Raw genomic sequence first — 23438 nt, forward strand, 5'->3', positions numbered from 1 at the left:
ACCTATGTGAAAACAAACGAGTGTTTTAAAGGTCCTGAAAACCTGAATTTCTCTGGTTCCCCGCTGCTCTAAGAAAAAAGTGACGTCTCGTACATCAGTGCACCAATCAGTGCATGAGTTCGCTTGCTGTCGGTAAAAATCTGGTCAAATCTCGTCTTGAAGTAGGGACGTCCTTTTAGCTTTGAGGTGGGGGTGTCCGGCCTGGGCTCTTTGCGGTGTTCCTCGAGCCATTCCCTAGCAGTTTTTACAGCAGGGCAGCCTGCATCGTCCTGCTGGGGGACGCTGCTGCCATGAGGGACGTGCTCAGTCTGCAGCATTGTTTGCCACAAATACCAGGAGCCGAGGTTTCCCAGCAGAACAGTGCATTTTAACAAGATGATCGATGTTATTCACTTCACCTGTCAGCGGTTTTAATGTTTAATGTGCCTGATCGATGTATATTTAATGTCATGCAGAAATGAAGTGTAAAGCCCAGAGAACTGCTGTGATATGCTTCCCTCCATCTTTGCTCTGAAAGAGCTGGAAGTTGTCTGAGCACCTCTTTGAGGACACTTGAGAAAAGACCATTACAGTAACCCAAGCCGCTGAAAATGAAAGGGCAGATGAGATTTTCTAACTCTTGTCTGAACATGAATCCAATAATTCCTAGTATTCTTTACAATGATAGTATGCAGGCATAGTTTTGAATTGAAGTGGCTGTCAAAAAAAGAAGAAAACTCCTGAGATTTGCAGACGTAAGAATGAGAACAGGCATTTCAACTTCTTTATTTGTCAGGGGAGATATTTGACAGAACATATTTTGCTTTTCAGAAGACTTTGAATTCATACATGCGTTCACACCTGGGAGCCACCTGCAGCACCGCAGTCTGCAGGAGTCATTACGCGGCGTGCTCGACGATGGATCGCACTGCACTGTAGAGTTTTAGAAAGTGTTGCACATGTCGTCGCTGCAGCACGTCATGTTGATGTAGGCGTTCCTGTCCAGCATTTTGCAGTCTGACAGAGCCATGCACTTCTGGTATTGCCCGTCTAAGAGATAAAAACAAAGCAAAAGGTTGGCTTTTAACACTGAAAAAAAACACACTCTTCAACGCCTCACTGAGGTAGAGCCAGTGAACCATATTTACATGATTCACACAGATCTGATAGATATTTGACCTGCAGCTGACTGTCTTCTGTGTGTTGCCTTGCCCAGTACTATTTATCCACAGGAGGTCTTGAGGAATATGATGCCCTGAGCCATTTACTTCTTGTATCTTGTGTCAGCAAATGTGTCCTTTCATTTGACTTTGCAAAGTTAATATTTGTTTTTCATTGCAGCTCATGTAGTTGGAGTATGTTGAGAAACTCACAAGGTTCTCTGAGGAACCTGGCAGCAGCACAGGCATCCTTTTCTGGTCTGCAGGCCTCCACAGTGAGCTCGCAGGTTCCTCCAGCCTTTTTGGAAACACACCGGTGGCAGTTCAGGGCTTCACCTGAAAAGAAAAAACAGCAAACACACGTGTCAGTCATTGTTTTTCTCTCTGTGACCTGATCTGGTGGGTTTTCTGTGGGAATCTATTTTGAGTTGTTGGTAAGATTTGGTTCAGAAAATAGATGTTAAACGTGAGCGTGAAGCCACAGAAGAGGTAAGTCAGCTGTTTTTTTTACAGAGTGACTCCCCATAATCTGCTGTAAAATGAGACAGGCACACATAGCAGATGTCCCTGTTCCACAGCAGCAGAGGTTGTGTTTACTCAGTGGAGAATCAGTGACAGACTCACCAGCTGTAATCAGCAGGGCGATGGTTAAAGTCAAGACCAACAACTTCATTGTTCTGTTCAGTGCTGCAGCCTATGAGAGATAAAGCACAGATTTGATAAGACAGTGCCGCATGTACAATACTTTCAGTGCTCCAGACTTCATAGCATCGATTGCTCTCGTGATTTTTAGGAACTGATTTTGAATATTTAGTAAAGTAAAAAACCTCAGAGCGGTGTATTAGCCTGCATGCACACCCATGCACACCCATGCACAGTGATACAGAGGCAAAAATGTCAAGCTAATATTGATTTTATATTATTATCAAACATATTTAGAAAAGAAATTAAACAAAAAATGTAAGAAGAGAAACGTGTGGTGTTTACATACCTCGCTCACAGGTCTGTCCCAGTTTCTGTCAATGACTGATGTGTCTTCATTGACTTTGCCTCTTTTTATACCAGTTCAGACCGCATCCTGTCATGGTAACGTCCCATTGAATGCTGTATCTCGGTTAAGTCTATATACTCAGCACCTCATTCTCCCTGGGTATACTGTGTTCAGAGGTTACAGTTTCCCGGTGCTCAGATTCCTGCATTATGCAAGAGCTGTCCACCCTTGCCCCCCCCCCACTGTAAATACTGTAATTTATGAGACTTCTGCAAATACTAATGTATGCATTTGTCACAGACTCTGATAAAGATTTATATTAGTTGGATTTGTGCCATAAGAGGACAAGAGGATATTCAAAGGTCAAAGGTACAATATGTTTGCTTTAGGTGGATTATGGCTTCCCAAGATGAGGCGTAACACCTTTGCTTCAGTGCTCCGGAACCAACAAAGGTGCCAGACATGAAGTGACTCTGTATAAAGCATAAAGTCTGAATTGACTAGAACTAACATTTAATATAAAACTAATGGAAGAGAACAAAAGATTGGCTCCCTCGCCAGCTGTCAAACTCTTAAAGTAAGTACATTTAACTATTTAAGAAATGCAGCACAAAAGACCAAAATATTTTCTCTAAGGTCCAGGGGAAATATTCCCTCCATTGAATATTTTCCTCTTATTTTAAACACTATGAGTGGCTGTCTCACGGTTACAGCATGAATGCTTTCCAGAAAATCTTAAGAATCCATTTTAAAACCCACAAGTCTCACAAATGGCCCACCGCTGATCAAATGGAGTGACGTCTATTTACAGTCCAAGTGATTTTTAAATCTACACACCTGAGACGAACCACTTAAGGCTTTCAATGAACATAGTGTGAATGCCAAGTCATGTTCTACGTTCTAAACTCAAAAAATCCACTCAAGTGAAATAAATCATTTAGATGGACAGAGGGGAGGGGGCTGCAGGTTGAGAAAAACAGGCTTTATCTCTTCTGTATCCTGCTCCACCAGCCTGGTGGTCTTTGTTGTCAGGACAGAGCGCCTCCTCCCAAATTTGGGATCGGCATCAGAGGAACAACAACAGAGAGAGGTCCGAAAAGAAAGGCTGGAGGCAAACCTGCTTTGGAGGATGAGATCTGGGGGCTCTGCTCACCCTGTCCCCCTCAGAACTCAGACCTGGTTAAATAGCTTGACTCGCCCAGGAGACAGATTTCTTGTTTTCACTGGGTCATTTGTGTCCGTTCACCTCTGCTTTAACCTCCCCTCTCAGTTTGTTTTCTTCCTCATCTGGACACAACCCAAATATTACTCTGCAACCCCCCGACTCAGAGCAACATCACTCCCAAAGCCCAATCAAAGCAAAATCTTTCTCTCTTTTGTTTCGCCCCCCAGAGCCAAACTCCAATATCAGCACTGGCACATGTAAGGGAAACTGTCCATGTGGCAGAATGTCTAAACCCCCCATTGTTGCGCTTTTGTTGCCTCAGCCTCGCGATACCACCGCGCTCTCTGTCAGCCATATATATCTGGCTGTCCAAATTTTTCCACGCTTATGCTGTGTGGCTAGTTTGGGACAGCAAACAGTGGAAAATGTCTCAGTACTCAGGAAAGGTGAGTATCACAACAAGGGAGTGTGATGCAGACACAGAAGAACCTTCCCAAACGTACGCCAAACAAAAGTCAATCACAAGTAACGTAGACGGCCGGCGCCGCGAATGGCACTTCAGTATCTGTCTGCCTCACAGCACTGTTAGTCATTGTCTGTACAAGTCTAAAAAACGATATATTACAGATCGTGTTCTATGAGGGAAAATGTTTCACTGGGAGGAAGCTGGAGATCTGCAGCGACTGCGACAACTTCCAGGACCGCGGCTTCATGAACAGGGTCAACTCGATCCGCGTGGAGAGCGGGGCCTTCATCTGCTTCGACCATCCCGACTTCAAGGGCCAGCAGTACATTCTGGAGCACGGAGAGTACCCTGAATTCCAGCGCTGGAATGCCCATAACGATCACATGGGCTCCTGCAGGCCAATCAGGATGGTAGGAGCATGTGTGTGTGTGTGGACGTGTATTACTCACATTGTGAGGACTTGCTTTCCTTATGAGGACACAAGTCCCCATAATGTAAATCATTAGGTTTTACATGAAGCCTTGGTTATGGGTTGGGTTTAGGCAGGTAGTGGTTGAGTGTGTGTGTGTGTGTGTGTGTGTGTGTGTGTGTGTGTGTGTGTGTGTGTGTGTGTGTGTGTGTGTGTGTGTGTGTAAATGTGTTTTGCTCATGTTGTGGGGTCATAAATCTTTTTACACAGTCACATTGTGGGGACTTGCCTTCTTTATTAGGACACAAGTCCCCATGATGTAACTCATTCAATTTTAGATGAAGACTTGGGTTAAGGTTAGGTTTGGGCAAGTCGTGGTTGTGTGTGTGTGTGTGTGTGTGTGTGTGTGTGTGTGAGTGAGTGAGTGAGTGAGTGAGTGAGTGAGTGAGTGAGTGAGTGAGTGTGTCTGTTTAGATGTGGTTTACTCACATTGTGGGGTCATAAATCTGTTTCCACTGTGACACTGCAGGGACTTGCCTTCCTTGTGAGGACACAAGTCCTCATAATGTAAAGGGAAATCATTCAATTTTACATGAAGTTTTCAGTAAGGGTTTCGTTAAGGAAAGTCATGGCTGTGTGTGTGTGTGTGTGTGTGTGTGTGTGTGTGTGTGTGTGTGTGTGTGTGGCATATGTGTGTCCTCGTTTGTGCCCATGTGTTTTTCAGATAAGTCAAAGTCGGCATAAATTAAATAACTTTTGAATAATACAGATATTCACGTTGAAGCAAAGAGGCATATTAGCAGCTAGCAGGCTTTCACATCACACAATGACGAGTTGAAAGAAAATCACACATTTAGTGCACTTAAGATACAGACTGTGCATCATACATCGTCCTCCACATGTACTGCACATTTAGCCTTTAGATTTCTATAGGCGTGCTTGTATAAGTGTTTGCACACCTAATACAGTCCCTGCCACATAAAGAAGGAGGCCTTGGTCCTTTACAGTGCAAGTGAAGGCGACCATTGTTGCCATGGCTCAGTGAGAGGACATGTCATTATCTTCCCCAGCATGGAGAGCACTACAGGATGGAGCTGTACGAAGGAGACAACTTCTCCGGCCAGTGTGTGGAGCTGTGCGAGGACTGTCCCTTCCTGCAGGCGCGAGGCCTGACCAAGAACTGCATCAACTCCATCAAGGTTTACGGAGATGGAGCGTATGTACCTCTGCAGTGTTTGGTTTAACCTGCTCAGAGCACATAAGAGGATGTCACGTGCCAGAATGTGTTAGTTTACTGTACTTTATTAGTGGACTTCGTGCATTTGGTAACTTGAGCGATCCTGGATACATTTTTAAAGGGTCAGTTCACCCAATTTTTATTAGTTTTTTTTTTTTTTTTTAAGATTTCTTTATTTTATTTTACTTTATTTGGAATTTTAGCCTTTATGGACAGGAGACTAGAGACAGGGCAGGAAACATGGTGAAAGGTGGATGATACAACAAAGACACACACACACACACACACACACACACACACACACAAAAGCACAATTTCCACGTTTTTTTTTTCTTTTATAAAGAAATCCATCAGTAAAATTGACCACTGACCACCATCACAATAAAATGAAGAAAGCATTGTTTGCTGTTGAATTAAACATTTTAATCTATTTTTTAAATGATCACAAATTTACCTCCATGTAACAGCAGCCTCTCTTTGCAGAAACAGTGTTCTTGTTGCTCTGGATGGTCACCAAACACACGGCCACCAGTTGTTGTTTTTAACAGGGACTATTTCCTTGGTAGAGAATAGCTCCAGTGGGCACAGTGGTCTGTGAATCACCCAGAGTCACCGGGAAATTGTTGCTGTTGTATTTATAACATATACTTTTTCAGTATTTTTAGCATCACAAAGGAAGTTCAGTTCACCTGCACTATGCTGAGGTGGTGTGAGGCGGGGTGTCCTGGCGTTAAAGGTGTTTAGGACACTGACCATGAACCCATTTTGCAGCTTTCTCTCCCCCCTCACTTCCTGTCTTCTCTACTTTCAACACTTTAAAGATGTAAAATACCCAATAAATACACGCAAAAAGAGAATGTCTCCTAGAGGTGGACATCTCAGAGACTGGGGGCTTAATTGTATAACTAGATACCACAAAAGGTAAGTCAGAAATTGTAAAATAGTCAAATTGAACATTCTTCAAAACATGTCATGAACTCTAACTTTTATCCCCTGACTTAAACCAGGTATTGCACATTTCAGTTTTTAAACTGTTATTTATCTGCTGTCCCAAACAGCTGGGTGCTGCATGAGGAGCCCAACTACCGCGGCCGCATGTACATCGTGGAGAGAGGAAACTACTGCACCCACATGGAGTGGCAGGGGGAGAACCCCAACATCCAGTCTGTTCGCAGGGTGGCGAACTACTTCTAAACCACGTCACTGTCGCTGGCAATACGACTGCAGGGACGAGATCATCCGCCGAGGAGAAACACGCCACACTGTCAAGTAATCTCCCGCTGACTCTGTGGGGCTGTAAAATAATAAAAGATGAAGAAAATGTTTGACTTTGCTTGTTGTTTTATTTTTGTACTGAATTACTCAAAGGCTGAAATAAAGTAGTGATCCTACAATATGTTCAATCTTATTTCCATTCTTTTTCTGCCTTTATGCTCATTTCCTAACTTAACCATCATTTTCACTGTAGTAAAGGCTTCAGGCTATGATTCAGGTAATTGCTTTCTATTAGATGCCATAACTCCAATACCTTTAAGGGCTGCGCCTTTCCTCATACTAATGGATCCATTACCAGGTTACATGGAGATACTGTGCATACCACTGAGCATGGATTAATAGATAGATAAATGGGCATTTTATTTACCCAGGAGGGAAATTACATTGTTTTAAAAGTAAAAAAAAAAAAACAAAAACGTGCTGCCTGATTAAAAAACTTGAACAAAATGCTCTAATTAAAACATACAAAGACACAAGAAAGCAGCAGCTCAGCCTTTCACCTTCCCTCATCCAAGTGATGGTTTGGCAGCAGCAGTGAACAATAAACAGAGTGCGTCCTCTCTGTACATATGCAGTATATAAATGACGAGTGAAAGAAGGACTTCGCACAGGTTGAAGGGTCCGCACCTGCTCCGGGAAGCTCTGCTACCACCTAGTGTCACTTATTTATTTTACTGTGAGGTGGCCTCGTCACAGAGGGGACTTTAAACTGCAATGACACAAACACATAGGAAATATTTGCATTTTTAAAAATCCCTCCTTGAATAAAAAAAAAAAACAAAGAGCAGAAACACTTAATGAATATTGTCCATACTGAATGTATCCACCTAAATTCAGCTTCTATAACCTCATTTTTCATCACATTGTGCACCCAGCGTGTATGAATCATGTATTTATGCAGGATAAGCAGCGTCAGACTGGCCTGAGTTCTATTTAACAGCCTTTTACGACACATGACCTCATAGTTTCATGTATTTCTTTTGCCCACATGCTCCTGCTCTTCGAGGAATGTCACACCATGGCTGTGGCTCTTGGACCTTTAATGAGCGCTCATGTGCTTTCTCTTCCAAATGTCATGACAACAGATCACCTGTCTTTACAGGGTTTCGCCCATGGCCTCTATCGAGTTACAGGGTCAATATGGGATAGCTTAATGAGGAAATGCTTTGTCTTGAGTTACACTCAACAGCACTAGTTTAAGGGCGATTACCTATGGCTAACCTTGTTCCTAAGCCATTTGCTGCTTGAATTGACTGGGTGTCACCAACATGCCATTAGTCTGGATGTCAAAGATGAGAAAGAGTGAGGGACCCGTGAGCACGGCTTAATGGCATTTTAACAACGTCACTGCTGATTTTCTATCATAATGGCATTTATTGTTCTCCACAAAGGACTTGGGTTCTGAAAGAGCTTGTCTTAAATGCAAGGAGGCAAACTATGAGCCGTGATGTTTTATTATTAAAGACATCTATTTTATGTCATAAATAAGCCTTGACTACTTCCTCTAATGGAGGTGAGCTTTCTAAGCTTTAAGTGGGGAAGATTACAAAAGAGAAGCGCAGCCAATTAGTCGGAGGAAGAAACTTGAACCTGAATACTTCCTGAAGAGATGGTTTGTTGGCTGGGAGACTTGATGAGTGGGCTGGCTGACCAACCCCTTCACAGCAATGTCAGATTATTTGGAACTCATCGAGACAAATACTATTAAAAGACCATTGTGTTGGGAAATTGGGGAAGATTCATGCCGTGCACTTCCTGTTTTGTGATGATCACAATAATAAAACTGCTTAATGATTCATTATGAGCTGTGGTTTTTGCTCTATTTTGGTTTTTTGCTGTGTGAGATGTATTTTATATTTAACACTGTCTGATGGTGAAATGGGTAATTAGAAGGAATAAATTTTAAATAGCATTTATTGTATCCTGTTACTGCAAATTGGGTCAGCTATTTTTAGCTCCCACTAATGCATAAAAGATCATTCAGATACACAAAAACCCCTCTGAATTTATCATAATCTTGGTCCGTAAGAGAAATATCTCCCATTGACAGGGATATAAAGACATTTAACTTAAATCCTGTGCGATCTGATGCATTTTTATTTTGAAATTTCACGTACTGGATCATTTTATTGATATGATCTGCATAAATCAAACGTCAGGCTGCGTGTGTGGCTTTACCTCAGCCTGCGATCGACTTCATCTGCATCTGCAGCCTAAAACATTGCAACACATTATTTAACTACCACGTTTCCTCCGGGCGGAGCAGAAATCGCACTATCCTCAACGTGCAACCAGGAAAATCAGTATGCATGAACTGCAAATCTCATTTAAACCTCAGGCTAAATGATAAGAGCCGAAAAGTGGAGTGTAAAATACCAACTCTGACCACAGAAAGTGCAAGTGTTATATCAGCTGGAAGCGGGACAAATGCCGCCGTGGAAAGCACACATCTCCCCCACCCCCCCGACACCTCTCATTCCCTCTGTTACGCTTTTTGATGCCTTTAAAAACGCGCTAAATATCGATACGAGGCGAACATCGAGTCATTTCAGGCGTGGATCCGCGGTGTCGTGTTAAGGTCACTCGCTGGCTGCCTGAATTCCCCTCTTTGTGTTTACACATCCGGGTTTCCCTGTTTGCAGCCCATTCCCCATTTAGAAGCCATTTTGGACACAGATCAGTAACATGCATGTAAACCCCGACCGACCTCCCGATGCAGCGGTGCTACTATTCAAGTGAATAACCTCGAAAAAGAGCGCCGGGCTTCGGTTTCGGATGGTTTAACGGCTTCCCGATCGGCTTTTGGATCCACTTCCGACGCGAAATGCCGCACCTATTAAGGGACTAACAGTCTGGCAGTCAATTAATCGCTCCCGTCTTTTCTTGCAACATTGTTGCGGCGTCGCGGGTATTGACACGCGCTGTGGTGGTTAGGCTGCGGAGGGACCGGAGGCCTGTGGTCGTTTTGATCCTGGACTGATGTTTCGGACAAGCTGAGTTTTAATGTTCGCGACGGAAAGTGGGGGAAAGCTCTGTCCTGTATTTAACACGGAACATGTCTTTTTCATGGCTGTCTTGTTCACTTCTTCTGGGAACTTTATGCGCAGGTAAGCCGCTATTGTTGGGTCTGAATTTGCAACAGTTTTTTTTTTTGTGTGTCCCGAGGCGGACGCATTTTTGTATGTGTGTGTGCGTGTGTGGAATTGCGTTTGAAATGTAAACCCGCGAACTAGTTTAGGTTTGTTGGCTGATTAAACTTTGTCAGCGGTGGATTCTGTCGTTCAGCTGTGGGGGATTTTATTCTCTTAGCCGTAATCGCCTTTTCTCCGTTTGCCCCTCTCAACGCGTGCATTTTACGCGCAGGAATCACCCGAGCAGCCGCCGCTGCTTTTCACGTAAAAGAACAAAATCGAGCAAATCACACCCACGTTGTTCTTTTACGCTGGGACGTCCCTAAAAGAATATAAGGCCAAATTTAAAACTGTTGCGTCCCAATGGCAGGAATAGAAGGCAGCAGCTGCATCAACATCCTGAAACCTTAGAGCTCCGTGTCGGTCCGCACTCTTGTTTGTGGTTCCAGCCCGAACCAGAGCCTCTGAAAACACACTTCCCCTGCGCCGATTTCCCCCGAATCGACGTCGTTTGCTTTGAGGAGACGGCGGCTGTTTTGTGTGAAGTCAGGTCTTTCACCCTGGATTGAGGTTACTGTTACACAGCCTGGCCACTTTGGACCACGTGAAAATGAGCAGGAGGCTTGTTTTTCTTTTGTTTGGCCATCTTTTTTGGCAACTCATGTGGGAGGTTTCATTGTGTGTCCCCCCTCCTGGCGAGGCATCCCTTTACTGTGACTAAACAGTTCTTTTGGAAACAACAATATCCACTTTTTACCCCCCTCCACGAAGCGTTTTTAGCTTTTCCTCTAACTGTAATAAAAATTTCACTGAGGCACAGCTGTCCCCTGTGTGCCAAATAGCGCTGTGGCTAATGCCTTTATGGTTTATAGATTAGGACTCGGGGTGTGTAGTAAGCTGCTTCTCCAGAATTCATGTTGTTGTGGTGTAAGCCTCGGTAAGTGACAGAGGGAGGGGGGTTGGGGAATGATCTTGTAGTAAAAGTCCGGATCATGTGACCACAGATATCAGAAATGCCATCTCGGCTCAATGGAGCATTGAGCATCTCTGCTGTGTGTGTGTGTGTGTGTGTGTGTGTGTGTGTGTGTGTGTGTGTGTGTGTGTGTGTGTGTGTGTGTGTGTGTGTGTGTGTGTGTGTTGTCCTTACTACCTCCTTTCCTCCCACCCTTAATAATGAGCATGATGTTTGGACATTGCATGCATCCCTATGTGCTATAATGAAATCCATTGTATGCTGCTGGTCAGCTAAATGTATGTATGCGTAAGTGGATGCCTGTGTGTGTGTGTGCGTGTGTGTGTGTGTGTGTGTAATGGGTTGGTGGGGGTAACACTGGGGGATGGGCAGCCTCCTATAGGCAGGGATTTAAAGAGACATGCACTATTTTTTCTGTGAACAAAGATTAGGCACGAGAGTCCACAGTTAGGGACACGGACTGCGTGTTATCTGTCCTCAGTATTCATCAGAACACGGCGCACACGGTGCCGCCGCGGAGTGTCCAACATTAAATCCGCCAAAGAGCAGGAATAAAACCTTTCCCACGTAGGAATTGCACAGCAGCGGGAGACTGACAGCTATTGTTAGATTTCGCCTGGGTTAGGGGAAACTATTTCCAGCTAAATGACAGTAAAAGCCCTTAAAGAAGAAGGTCTTATCTGTCTTTCCAGATGTGTCGCACTCCGGCGGGGTCCTTATCTGTAGGAGTAGTGTGCCGGTGTGTTCCGATGCCACAGTAGGCCAAAGCATTGTTTTCCTATAGCTAATTAAATTCTGTCATACCCCCCCTCCCCATATTTGAGTCGTTCCTCTCTGAAAAGATCTTGTAGTGAATGGGATTTTGCTGAACTACTATTCAGCAACAATTTCCTAGCCCAGAGGAACTCTCTTTACTACAGAGGGCTCCCAAACTTGGCCGTGTGCCAGGGTGATGATCGAGGCTCTGCTCAGAGATGCTTCTCGGTGGCACGGAGCGGATCCTGCGCCATATGTCCGCGCTTCCGCCACCGACTTTCAATTCATTACGATGTGTGCTGACTGAGGCCTTCTGTCCGTCTCAGGGTACAGTCTGGGCGAAGCAGAGACCCGGGAGTGCGTGTACTACAATGATAACTGGCGCACGGAGAGGACCAACCAGAGCGGCTTCGAGCGCTGCGAGGGGGAGAAGGACAAGCGTCTGCACTGTTATGCCTCCTGGCTCAACTCCTCAGGGACCATCAAGCTGGTGAAGAAAGGCTGCTGGCTGGACGACTTCAACTGCTATGACAGGTCGGGTCACCGAGTGAGGTCACGGCTCAACGTGCATTTACATTTATATTTTAGGTGTCTGGCTCGTGCCCAGAGCGCCTGGCAGCAGGTACAACATGAATAGCTGCCCCAGTGCACACATGCAGGCCAGCACATCTTAATCTGAGGGAGAGGAGGCATCTTCAGGGCCAGAAATCTAAGCTCCAGTGGACTGAAAACAGTTGTTTGAGCAGTTTGTCAGGCAGAAATGCAAAACATTCACTGCTTTCAGCCTTTCAAACTGTGAGGATTAGCTGTTTTTTCTCTTTTTAAATATCCCTGGAAATTGAATATTTGTGTTTCTCCGAACAAAACAAGCAATTTGAAGATGTTTTTGTTGGATGAATAATCGGATGTATCAGTGTTGCAGCCCCAAAAATGTTCGCGCTTGATATGAAACATGGCTCAGAATACTAAGATGCAGGATATTTTACTATTATGCACACAATGCTCCTTACTGCATGAAGCTGAGAATATAATGAAACAGGGCTGCAACTAACAGTTATTGGCATTAATTCATCTTGCTGCTATTTCTAAATTAATTTATATCTAATTTAGAGCCCAAGGTAACACAGGTTGCTCATTTTGTCTTATCAGTGGCTCAAAACTAAGAGATGTTCATTTTACAGTGATATAAAAGAGAGGAAAGCGGAAAACATGCATATTTAAGGAGCCGATGCCAGCAAACGTCAAACATTTTTGCTTCTCAACTCACTTAAATGTCTATTGAAATAGCTCCCGACTCCGTTTCTGTCCGAGTGATTGATGACACAGGCAACATGTATTAAACCAAGCGTTATCTGCGAGCCATGTAGCCTGCTGCACCCACACATGCAAGCATCTACACGTGCAGAATCTACAACACAGCATGCTGAATTATTTAATATGTTATAACATACAAACTGCAAGGTCAGCAAAGCAGGTTGACTTAGACTGGAGTAATAAAAAGATTAGGGTCACAGTGGTATTTTATATCTGTATGACCAACTTTTACATTATGAAAATGATCTGCAACCAGCGCAGCTTATGCACGTCCTTTCTTGGATTAAGCAGATGGTCTGCATGGATAGTGCAGAGTGCAGCTCAGTGTCCACAGCCCGATGATGGCACAGAGATACGGCGTCATCGGGCCACTCAGGAGTTTGCGAGTCAGGAGGACAATTTTAAACTGGCCTTTATCAGCAGCTGATGTAGAGCTGTGTGGCACAATCAAACTTCCCAATGTTTAATATTCAAGCCATGGCTCATGAAGGCAAGCTGGAGAAAACTATAACAGTCGGCCCTAAAAGACACCTCCAGGGATTAACCGTGAGCCACCGGTCAAATAGGCTGGAGATGAGTTTTAGCCTTTCTATTGCTTTGCTGATTATTAAAATTAGTTGTGAGGACAGAGATGACTGTTATTATGAGTGACACGGTGACATGTTAATGTTTATCAGTGAGGACTACATCAAACCAAAAGCTGTGCTGAAGTGGCAAGAGCACAAATTGTAGGTCTAAACGTGGGGTTAGACAGATTCAAGGGAAATGGCTTCATTCTGAAGTGCGTCTGGCTCTAATTATAACTATAAAGGGGATGTAGTGAGACCTGAAAAAGTCAAATTTATTCTGCTCAGTTTAATCTGAGTGGAAAACTCCAGAGAATACTGACTGAAAGGGAAGAGCAGAGAACAGGTGGGCAATTTTGAGTAAGTTCAGAGACACTTTTACAAAGATAAAAGGTATGCTGTGCAGGATTTTCCTAAAAATCATCGAATAGACTCAAAGTAATCCCTCTCAAACACCACTTATGTGTGGCGGTGTCTCCACCTGCAGAGACTCTGCCTGTATGCTCTTATTTTGCTGTGTTTGGAGCGTTTCTGGCCTTCAGCCTCTGGGCAGTGGGCGTGTTGCCTCCAGTCAATAACAGCGCACAGGTAGTGACCAGGAGCCAGACCTTAAGATGCATCCAAGAGGAAGTTATGAAAATAGAGGACACAGTGCTGAAAAGTGTCTGCAAACAGTAGCAGAGAATTGCTGCACAGCATACCTTTAATTGTAGCATTGAAGAGCACTTTTGCAGCCATGTTCACGAAGTGTTAGAAACCCTGTGTGGCTCACACACCGCGAGCGGCACGAAGGAGTGCTGACGATAAACAGGACAAATATTTGTATGCAGCAGAGGGGATAGAAAAACAAGAGTCAGACTCTCACTCACTCTGTCCTTCAAGTTCAAGTCCACAGCGCAAAACCTTGCGTTATTTTTACCGCCATGACTTTGCCTCGTATCTGGTTTCAAAACTTCTTTATCAAAGCGATAACACAGGTATGTCATCCGCCGTTTTAGGCAAGAGTGTGTCTCCATGGAGGAAAACCCTCAGGTCTTCTTCTGCTGCTGCGAGGGCAACTACTGCAATGAACGATTCACCCACCTTCCTGACATGATTGGCAGTGGCAACCGAGGTGAGCAGCGAGTGCATCCCACATACAGTACGAGCAAAAAATTGGTCCTTGCCGATCAGCGGGAGAGAAGCTGAGCCTTGCATGTAGTAGTGAAAAAAAACTATCATGTTTATCACATTACGATCAAATCGCTGGTGCATTTCATGCAGACTTTGTGATTTTTCTCCCCTTTTAAATACTGCAGAAGTGCTCAGCATTCATACTTACATGTTACTTAATAATCCAGTTCACTGTTTGCTGAATAATTTGCACTTCCTGTATGTGGTGTTGCGGCATTCGCTACCTTTTTGTTTGATTTTCAGCTGACAGCCCGTAGATTTAAACACTATCACTTGCTGATTTGTTGCATTTTTTGCAGTCTGTGTAATGACTCAGTCGGTGAGGATCAGCCTAGATAAAATGTGACTCCTCTTCTTAAAATCAGGTCTCGCAGTCCGTGAGGGACGCTCGCGATGCCGCTGATAACCCACAAGTCATAAAGCTGACATGCTGTAATTACTCTGTTCCTCCACCAACAGTGAAAATCCGGCCTCCACCCCGAGTGCCGTCCCTGCTCAACGTGCTCGTCTACTCCCTGCTGCCTCTCTGCGTGCTGTCCCTGGCCCTTGTCCTGGCCTTGTGGATGTACCGCCACCGCAAACCTCCCTACGGCCACGTGGACCTGAGCGAGGTGAGCGAGGCCACACCGCAGCCTGACTCTCATTTAAAGTGCTAATCTGTGGCGCTGACAGTCTTTAGCTGCATCTTTTCCTTTTTTAATGTTCTCACACTGAAGCTCGAGCTTCTCCTGCTGCTTATCCTGCTTATCCAGTTCTTCTTCTGTGCTCCTGTAATATTGTGTAATCAGAGCAAGAGAAGTGCTAACATGTTTTAGAAAGATTCAGCAGAGGAGTAAGACTGAACTGGTTTTCCCTTTCTGTCATTCAGGATCCTGGACCAGCTCCTCCGTCGCCCTTGGTGGGCCTGAAACCACTGCAGCTGCTGGAAATCAAAGCCAGGGGGCGCTTTGGTTGTGTCTGGAAGGCCCAGCTGATGAGCGAATATGTCGCTGTAAAGATCTTCCCTGTTCAGGTATGTCAGCAATGTTAATTCGAGGCATTTCTGGCTTTTTCCCCCCTCCTTTTTCTTGTGGAACGCTGCTGTCTTAGCTCCAGTTTGTCCCACTCATGTATCAATATTACATTTGAGCCCTTTCATCTCTGCAGTCCTCAAAAGACTCCTCGAACCATCTGGGTGAATAAATATTCCGTCTGTTGCACAATAAAGAAGATTTTAACCCACTTCTTAAGCTGGGGCTGGGTTGTCTAATCCAGGTAGCCACAAATGACAGAAGTAACATCCATATGTTCTATTATAAGGGATATTTTTAATTTTGATGAATGCTTTACAAACTGGCTGTGTCTTGGTTTGGGGAAGAAGTGCGACCTGAAAATGGGTTAAAAGTCCCTCTTTTCATGCAGCTGATGGAATATTTGTTCATTCAGATGGTTTGAGGGCTCTGGAAATGACTTTATAACAACGTTAAGTGCTGTTAAATGGTCTTCCAAGAACACCAAATTTATATATTTTGGAAAATCGGACGCTCAGCGCTGTCACTTTAATGTAATGTTACTGGGCCTCGCTGCTTTGTGTAACATAAACAAGGACTCCATTAGTTTCATAAGTGCTAGCATAAATCACCAAGAACTAAACAGAAGGTTCTGGTTTTGTGCAGGATAAGCAGTCTTGGCAGAACGAGCGGGACATATTCATGACTCCGGGGATGCGACACGAAAACCTCTTGCGTTACATCGCCGCAGAGAAGCATGGAAGCAACCTGGAGACGGAGCTGTGGCTCATCACCGAGTTTCATGAGAGGGTGAGTGCATGTCTTCCCATATATACACCTGTATAGAGCACTTCAAGGTGAGGTATAGGGCTCCTGTGTTTACGAGAACTGCTGGAATTTTCCAATATCCACAGAGGCTTTTATTTACCTCAACAAAAGAGCATCACAGCTTTTATTAGAAAGGATTTTATTGCTTATGGCAGGTCTGCAGTAGCCAGTATACCTTAAAGGGATAGAACTGTGTGGCTTTAGGTTTGTTCAATTCACCTTTTTAAGCGTTCAGTGTAAAAATAATGATAATTACAGATACTAGTTGCATCAAAAATAGCAATAAGTGTTGGTGAAATAATACTGTATGATTTTAAATGCCTCGAGGGAACCAGAACATCCTGTATATTGGTGCTCGGCAAACATATTAATACATCTAAAGCGGATTAAACAATAATTAGCATAAAGACGCATGTGGCTTTAGGTTTGTGTAATGACGTTCATACTTGTCCTCGCAGCACCTTCTCTGCATAACGTATTTAGTTACAGTTATTGTCTCAGTGCCATCCGTCCGTGTCATCTGTCGGGTTAAATGTTTCCGTTTTTGTTGATATTTCTAATGATATTTTAAGCTGAGATGTGTGAATTCTTCTGGACTGGCAAATTAAGTGAAACGCAGCACCCGAGACTGCCTGTTCCAGGGTTACAGTTGGCTAAAACCTTGGACTCACAGTAATCATAGATTCCTGTGCACTTCTTACCAGCTGATGAATGCTGTCGTGATATATTTTATATGCATGTTTTAAAAGGTTTTTATGGGATTTTACACATATACTGCGCGTTGAAGTCAGCCTAGTCTCACATGCAGCTCAGTTTCTGCCGGTGTTGGATGTGAGATTTGGACCATCGCCCATCAGGTCATGTTAGATACACAACGAAAAAGTTAAAATGTACAGAAACTGAAAGATTTCAACACAGATGAAATTGTGTTTGTTTTACATGTCAGAAACAAATACGAGAGATCCAAATGCAATTCTGCTGAATGTGGTGTTCAGATTGTTCAAGATGTCAAAGATTCAGTAAATATGCAAGAGGATATCTGTCAGTAAGGGAGGACGATACATCACGTATGTAATTTTAAGGTCAAGGTAACGATATATATCATTCAATCAAGGTAACGATATATATCATTGTATCGTATGTAAATTAAATCCTCACACAATACAACAATACAATACAAGTTAAAAACTAAAGACAGAAAGCAGGAAAACTAACTTTCTTTCAAAATGGAGGCTTTCAGGTTTCAATTAAGAACAACAGCGATGTAACAGAGGTGCATTATGGGCCAGCTGTCTCTCAGGTTAGGCGAGAGTGTGCTAAGAAGTCCTGCTGAACAAATCACGTGACCTTGTGAGCTGGGTTGCTACATCCTGCTGCCACTCTGAATACATGGCAGAAACACTGAAGCCGTTTTCTCATGTGAACTCTGATTCTGTGGACATTGTCCAGACGTGCTCTCACTTCCTGGAAATACTCGTTTGGTGTAGGTGACGGGTGGCATGTCCAATTCCTACCGGTGAACGCAGTTCTGTGGTTGCGTGGTATACACAGTACGTTCATGCTGCCCACCCCCTGTCCGTCAGGTTCTGGTCCATCCAGTATCTCACAGGATGCATCGGCACACTTTGAATATATGAAAAGGTCAACAAAAAGGTTTTAAATGGATCAGATTTTAGGATACTACATGTATGTTTCACAGGTGGCATCTTCAGAGATCTCTCTGAATGGAATCCGTCAAAGATCCAGTGTATAATCTTCTGGATGTTCTCCATATCTTTAATAACGTTTTACCACCTCAGATGGTACCGTGGTTATTCCAGAGGTTATTAATCCTTGCTCCTGAATCTTTTGTGTGTGTGGGTTCAGGGCTCACTGACAGACCACCTGAAGGGTAACACTGTGACCTGGAGTGAGCTGTGTCACGTAGCAGAGACCATGTCACGCGGCTTGGCCTACCTCCATGAGGACATTCCCAGCTACAAGGGAGAGGGGCCCAAACCCACCATAGCTCACAGGTAGAGGACCCCCCCCCCCCCCAAAAAAAAACCCCTAAACTCCCTAAACTCCAGACCACGTTTGTCCACTGATTATTATGTGATTAAACATCTCTGTGATTACAACATTGTATGAATTTCTCAGGGACTTCAAGAGTAAGAATGTGATGCTACGAGATGATATGACTGCGGTCATTGGAGACTTTGGGCTTGCTGTACGATTCGAGCCTGGAAAACCACCAGGAGATACTCATGGCCAGGTACGGAGTCCCCTGACTTCTGGTTTTTATCCTTACATTGAATGCAGATCCAACCTTTCTTTGAAATGTTCACATTGGCTCCATGCAGTCAGGAAGTGTCAGTGTTTTTATGACAAGCAGGAGTAAAAAGTGTTTTCTGGCTGCAGAGTAACTTGGATCAGTTTTGGTGATTGCTGCTTTAAGCAGAGCCAGTTCACCAGCAGCAAATCAGGCTGCTGTTTGATACTAAAGCATCATTTTGCATTGGTTGTTTCAAAATGTGCAAGAAAACCCACAAACTAGAAATGTTTCAGCATGTTAAGCCTGATGTGCTCAGATTTGAGCTGTTTTTAACGCATCATTCTGCTCGTATCCGTTGGCCTGCCAGGTGGGTACGAGGCGCTACATGGCTCCAGAGGTGCTGGAAGGAGCCATCAACTTCCAGCGAGACTCCTTCCTGAGGATAGACATGTACGCCATGGGCTTGGTGCTGTGGGAGCTGGTGTCTCGCTGCACAGAGATGGACGGTGAGTCAAACAGTGCAGGAATGCTGCTTCGCCCACAGGTGAAGGTCAGCGTGCTTCAGCCTGACCTCATAGACAAAGGACCAGGAAAACATTCAATCCAGGTTAAAGGTGTAACGTGGGCAGTTAATCTTAAAACAGAGTTTCAGATTTTCAAAAACACCGCTCTGCCTGACCTGATCTGTGTTTCGTGCTCTCCATCCTGTGGCCTCGCTGCCCTTCTTCAGGTACAGTTGCCGAGTACATGCTGCCGTTTGAGGACGAAATAGGCCAGCATCCCTCCCTGGAGGATCTGCAGGATGTGGTCGTGCACAAGAAGATGCGTCCAGTCATCAAGGACTGCTGGCTCAAACATCCTGTGAGTAACGGTGGAAGAATAGCTCCCGCTGTTTCAGCAGCAATACCAGGATGTCATGCATCCTTTTTTCCAGTAATGCAGCTCCATCATGTGAGGTCATAGTTCTCTGAATGAGTTGTTGTTTCTGAAACTTCATGTAAGCTATGTTTACACCTTTACGCCACAGAAGAAGTCTGAGACTTCTGTCCCATGAGATGCGTTTTGTATTTAACGTCTTCAAAACTTCCCTTTTAATAAAGCTAGGCTTCCTAACTTGTGGTTTGTGGCTGCAGGGTCTGAGCCAGATGTGCGAGACCATCGAAGAATGCTGGGACCACGACGCAGAGGCGCGACTGTCCGCCGGCTGCGTTGAGGAACGCATCGGCCAGATCGCCAGGACGATCAGCAGCACTACCTCAGACAGCCCCGTCTCCATCGTGACGTCTCTCACCAACGAGGACCTACCTCCCAAAGAGTCCAGCACCTGAACGGGTGACACCATCCTTCGCCCGAGCTCCTGACTTTTTGTTTCTCAAATCCAAACTCGGCGGGTCTCCGTGAATATTTAAAAGCATAAAAAAACAACAACTAGCAACGAGAATGCAGCTGCTATTTTATCCCAATACTGGTATTTTTTTTTTTTTCTGTTTTAACATTTTCAGTGTTTAAAGTCGGATCTTACTAACACATCCATCTGCTGTAGGTTTGAAGTAGTCATAAGTTATGCGATGGGCACATCTGATAACACCCATGTGTCAAATCTTAAATGTCATCATTACCTCATGTATTTCTCTTGTGTTAGTCTATTTTTATTACCTCATGAGTTGTCATCTTTGTTGTTTTCCTGTCTTGGTCATGATCGTCTGCGGCCAAATGAAATGAACCTTTTGCTCCAAACCTTGGACGACGTGCTGCACACCTCGGAGGAACCGTTTTGAGACTGTTAGACAAAATATATTCATCTTCCTCAGGGGTCGAAGCTTCTCGATTTTTAAACTCGAGTGCGCTCCCTTATTTGAAACCTGTGAATGCCTCTGAACGGTGGGGTGGGGGGAAAAGATAAAAAAAAAAAAAAGACGAATCGGAGCACACCTGTTTTATCGCAGGGGAGGAGCTGAAATGGGGAGCTGAGCAGTTGCATTGGACATTTTGGACTTTTTGAAGATTCGGGACAAGCGTCTTGTCCCCGGGGAACTACCTCTCAGGTATCCAGTAGGCTTCTTTGGAACATTTTCTCTATGTTGAGAGCCAAGCTATCCAGCTAGCTATCATGGACATATTCCTGGATTTGTTTTGTTTTTTAATTGTAGAAATTCAGAGTTACTCCTTTGCCAGTGCCGGGGGCATTGACGGATGCTGCCTGGAGTTGCAATGTTACACATTCTTAATTTTAACTGTCTGAGTGTGTGTGTGTATGTGTGTTTGTGTGTGAGAGAGATGACTAAATGACATGAGATGGATAGAGACCGCGTTTTTAAAGAAAGAACCATGGACACATAGTTGGGGTTTATCCTTGTGAGGGCCATACTTGAGTAAGCAACATGTCTGTTTTTTAATTTTCGTGGGTGTTTGTTCAGTAGACTCAGTTGGACACCAGTCCCCAGATACCTCAGTCACTGTACATCATGCAAGGAGAGCTCAAATGGTTGCCTTTGTCTCAAATGCAATGCCATAGTTGTACCATAACATGAATACCATACATTGAATGTCCGTTATGCTGCTGTGACTATTCCAGGATACTCAAGGATTTGTAGATGTACATGTATTCTTTGTTAATATAACGCTAATGATATTATGTGAGGCTAATATTCTGTTTTTGTGTTTTTTGACTGGGTAAGCCCTCAGCTGCTTACTCCTCCAGACTGACCTCAGATATTCTGACAAGTACCTCAGGCTTTTTCTACATGTATATCGAGTTGTGTTATGTATTTTATTGTGTTTTAGTAGTTGAGATATTTTATTGCCGGTTGGGCCTCTTTTGTCAGTGGAGATTTTTTTCTTCTTTTCTAAATAGAGCCTGACCAGTTGTCACGGTGTTAATGCTGTACAAACGTAAAAGAAGAGAGGCAGATTCTTGTAAATAGACCTGTACACACAGTTGCCGAACGCTGATCTGATTTTTTTTTTTTGAATATACAAAATCAGGGCATTACTATTCTCGTTTCACAGAAACAGAAAGGGATTTCTCAGTTCCACCTCTACAAAAGCCCTGTTTTTTTTTAACACATATATATATTAAAACAAAACTAATTTTTTTTTTCCCTTTCGGATTTTTCAATAATGTTTGTTTGTGTTTCTGATGTCTATGAATAATGGTATCAGTTCCTCTGGATCAGAAGCTGTGTAGGTAGCACTTGCATTAGAAAGTTTAGTGTGTATATCAATCAAAAACAGACAAAAAAAACAACAACAACAACAAAAAAAACCCCTGATGATTTGGTGCTGGCGGCTTCTGTGATTGGCCCCTCGCTGGAAATGCCAGTTTGAACAGTATTACCTCAATATTAACCCGCTGATGTGATGTTCAGACTTGTTCAGTGATAGTTTAGCCACGTTGGACGACACACAGGCTCATCTGTTGTGCTTTGATTAGTGCTGTGGAAAGATGGTGATTTTAACAGTGATCTGTGACGCTTGCTCCTGTGCAGTTTTGGTGGGTGGGGGGGTGGTGGGGGGGAACATCAATCAATACAAAACAATGTTTTTAGTGTTTGGAAATCATTGATGTGTCTATAACCACATGATTGATTAATAATGCAGCCCCATTCATGTAAACAGTGGCATGTGCGTGGTCCGAGGGTCCAGCAATATTTATTATACAGCAATATTCACTTGAATATCATAGTTTATGTAATTAAACTCTGCTGTGACTTAGCAGTTTTCTTCTGCGGATCAATAAAGTCCATCGCATCACACCTGGATCATGTTCTGATGAGGACACACGGTGAACGTGTCCTGATAGGGAAAACGATGCAGTGGGTTGAATTTGTGTGTGCGTGAGCCGGACGTGACCCAGGTGCTTTCACGTATTGTGCCAGAAAAAAACGGCGACCGCGAAGGAAAATCTGCCGTGGTCGGTTGTTTACCTCCAAATGCTGTCTTACACCCAGCTCTTCTGAACAGAAAAACCAGTTACCTCATGCAGTACCTCGTTAATAACACTAACACAGAGTCAGTCTCATCTTCAAAAAAAAAAAAGGAAAAAAATATCAATTATCGTGTATATATTTACTTGACAAATGTAAAGGGTTTCTTCCTTTTCTTGTGTGAATCCTGTGAAAGCAAAATCCCGTTTTTTTTTTTGATTTACAGTCGACATATTGTTCATTTCTCGTAGTGTGAATGGATGTTTGAATCGTGTGACCTTCCCTGTTTATGTGAAGAGTATGTGTGAGTGTGTGTGTGTTGGTTGGTTTCACTAAAACAGTGTGAATGGTAACTGTGAGTTGAAATGCTTAGAAATATTAACTAGATGAGAATACATCCATCTTTTTGTATATTAAAATAAAGACAAACACTGATTAACCATGGAAATGGAATGCTTTGCTTTTTTCAGCTCACGTCTTGTTTCACCACGTTTACATGACCCTCGGAAAGAAAATGACAAAGCTGGAGTCCTCAGTGTTTTTGTCATGCAAAGCCTCTGCAAAAGATTTTCTTAAAATGTGAATCAGAAATCAGGAATTTTGTTTTTGTTCTGTATAAAATTATGTATAGATCTACCATCCTCAAGCCACACTCTGCCAGGGTCTGTGACACAGTGCAGCTGTTCTGTGGTTACATATGGACACTAGATGGCAGCAGTGGTGCCAGAAGTTTGCTTTGATTTATTATTTTATTTGTCTGGGACAATACCCATTGATCAAAACTGTGTAGGAGTAATGAGGCTAATCAGTCGTTTCTTTGCCTGGACATGGACTAATGTTAAAAAA

At 43.7% G+C, this 23438-nt stretch overlaps 2 protein-coding genes across 2 annotated transcripts; both read left to right on the top strand.

Moving 5' to 3' along the window:
* Positions 1-3720: 3720 nt before the first annotated feature.
* LOC139339161 (gamma-crystallin N-A-like) lies at positions 3721-6601 on the top strand. Its single transcript, XM_070974654.1, has 4 exons — positions 3721-3741; positions 3923-4171; positions 5241-5386; positions 6466-6601. The coding sequence occupies exons 1-4, from the start codon at positions 3721-3723 to the stop codon at positions 6599-6601; spliced, it is 552 nt and encodes a 183-aa protein (XP_070830755.1).
* Positions 6602-9228: 2627 nt separating this feature from the next.
* Positions 9229-22677, top strand: LOC139339160 (activin receptor type-2B-like). Its single transcript, XM_070974653.1, has 11 exons — positions 9229-9789; positions 11869-12076; positions 14421-14536; positions 15055-15206; positions 15464-15607; positions 16251-16394; positions 18279-18427; positions 18552-18666; positions 19034-19172; positions 19397-19527; positions 19800-22677. Exons 1-11 carry the CDS (start codon positions 9738-9740, stop codon positions 19992-19994), a joined length of 1545 nt encoding a protein of 514 aa, XP_070830754.1. The 5' UTR covers positions 9229-9737; the 3' UTR covers positions 19995-22677.
* Positions 22678-23438: the final 761 nt, after the last annotated feature.

Source organism: Chaetodon trifascialis, chromosome 11 (assembly GCF_039877785.1).
Source record: "Chaetodon trifascialis isolate fChaTrf1 chromosome 11, fChaTrf1.hap1, whole genome shotgun sequence".
NCBI classification, from domain to species: domain Eukaryota; kingdom Metazoa; phylum Chordata; class Actinopteri; order Chaetodontiformes; family Chaetodontidae; genus Chaetodon; species Chaetodon trifascialis.